Source organism: Naegleria gruberi (assembly GCF_000004985.1).
Source record: "Naegleria gruberi genomic scaffold NAEGRscaffold_539, whole genome shotgun sequence".
Taxonomy (NCBI): Eukaryota; Heterolobosea; class Eutetramitea; order Acrasida; family Naegleriidae; genus Naegleria; species Naegleria gruberi.
In genome coordinates this window covers 2,713-3,944 of record NW_003162969.1, presented here as the reverse complement: position 1 = coordinate 3,944, position 1,232 = coordinate 2,713, and the positions used below count along the sequence as shown (strand labels likewise).

Below are 1,232 nucleotides of genomic sequence, written 5' to 3'. Positions count from 1 at the left end.
CATATAATTCATTTAAATTTAAATTTTCAGATTTTAAAAAATTAAAATATAAATTCCAAAATTCAATATAATAAGAACAATAAACAATAAATCTTTCAAATGTTTGAATTAAATGTTCTTGATCACACCACTTGTTTTGTTTTTGATAATATTCATTCTTTTCATTTTCAATATATTTTCTAAAATGTTCCAATTCATAATCTTGAAATGGTTGTGGATGAAAATATGGTCTACGTATTAAATCTTCAAATGAACGAATTCTTTCCAATTCTTTTTTAGTTGGCATATATAATTGTTCTCTCCAATAACTTGTTAAATCATTCAATTTTTGTGATTGTTGATAAATTGCTTCTTCTTCACTTGTTTGTATTATTTGTTTTATATTAACATTTTGATTGGAATTTACATCTACATTTGATGATGATGACAATGTATCAGTAGTATTATTATTAGTAGTATTATTAATACTATTACCATCACCAACACCACCACACACCACACTACTTGTATTATTAATACTTGTATTTGAACTGTAGTAATATTATCATAATGTTTTTTTAAAAAATCTTTAAATTGAGACCAAATTAAAGTTAAATCTCTACATGGTACTTGAATTGCTCTCTTGTATAATTTTACAACTTTTTCATATTCATCTTGTGAAATTTCAAATTCAATATAATTTTCCCATAAAGTTCTAGCATAATAATCATTACCAATAATTTGAATAGCCTTTTCAAATAAATTTCTAATTTCATTAACATCAGGTGATTGTTCAGCAACAAATAAACAATAATTTGCCCATAAATCTGGATTATTAAATATACCTGTCTTTTTATCAACACTCTTTTCATAGACTTGAATTGTCTTTTCATAGGATTGTGTTACTTGATAGGTTAATGTTGCATACTTTTTCCAATATCCAAATAATAATGGAAATTGTTCAAGAAATTTTTCATAGCCTTTTAATACTTTATCACTAGATTCTTCAATTTCTAATACTTTAATATACTTCTCCCAAGTATAATAATCATTAGGATTATTTAATAGTATTAATTCATATTCTTTAATATAATCTTGTGGTGTTTTTAAAGATGTTGATGCTGATGTTGAGGATGGATTTGTTATTGTTGTATGTTGATGATCCATTTTTTTTTTAAATTTAAAAATAAAATTTTAAATGCTTCTTGTTGATCATGAAGTGATAATGATTAATTGATAAAAGGAATATTTCA

At 23.4% G+C, this 1,232-nt stretch overlaps 1 protein-coding gene across 1 annotated transcript; it reads right to left on the bottom strand.

Moving 5' to 3' along the window:
• Positions 1-85: 85 nt before the first annotated feature.
• NAEGRDRAFT_76871 (uncharacterized protein) lies at positions 86-1,146 on the bottom strand (the record flags this gene model as incomplete). The annotated part of the gene is made up of 2 exons (XM_002668172.1): positions 86-530; positions 581-1,146. Coding segments are annotated over 2 exons (1,011 nt in total), but the record flags the coding sequence as incomplete, so codon positions are not given.
• Between the last annotated feature and the right edge of the window lie 86 nt (positions 1,147-1,232).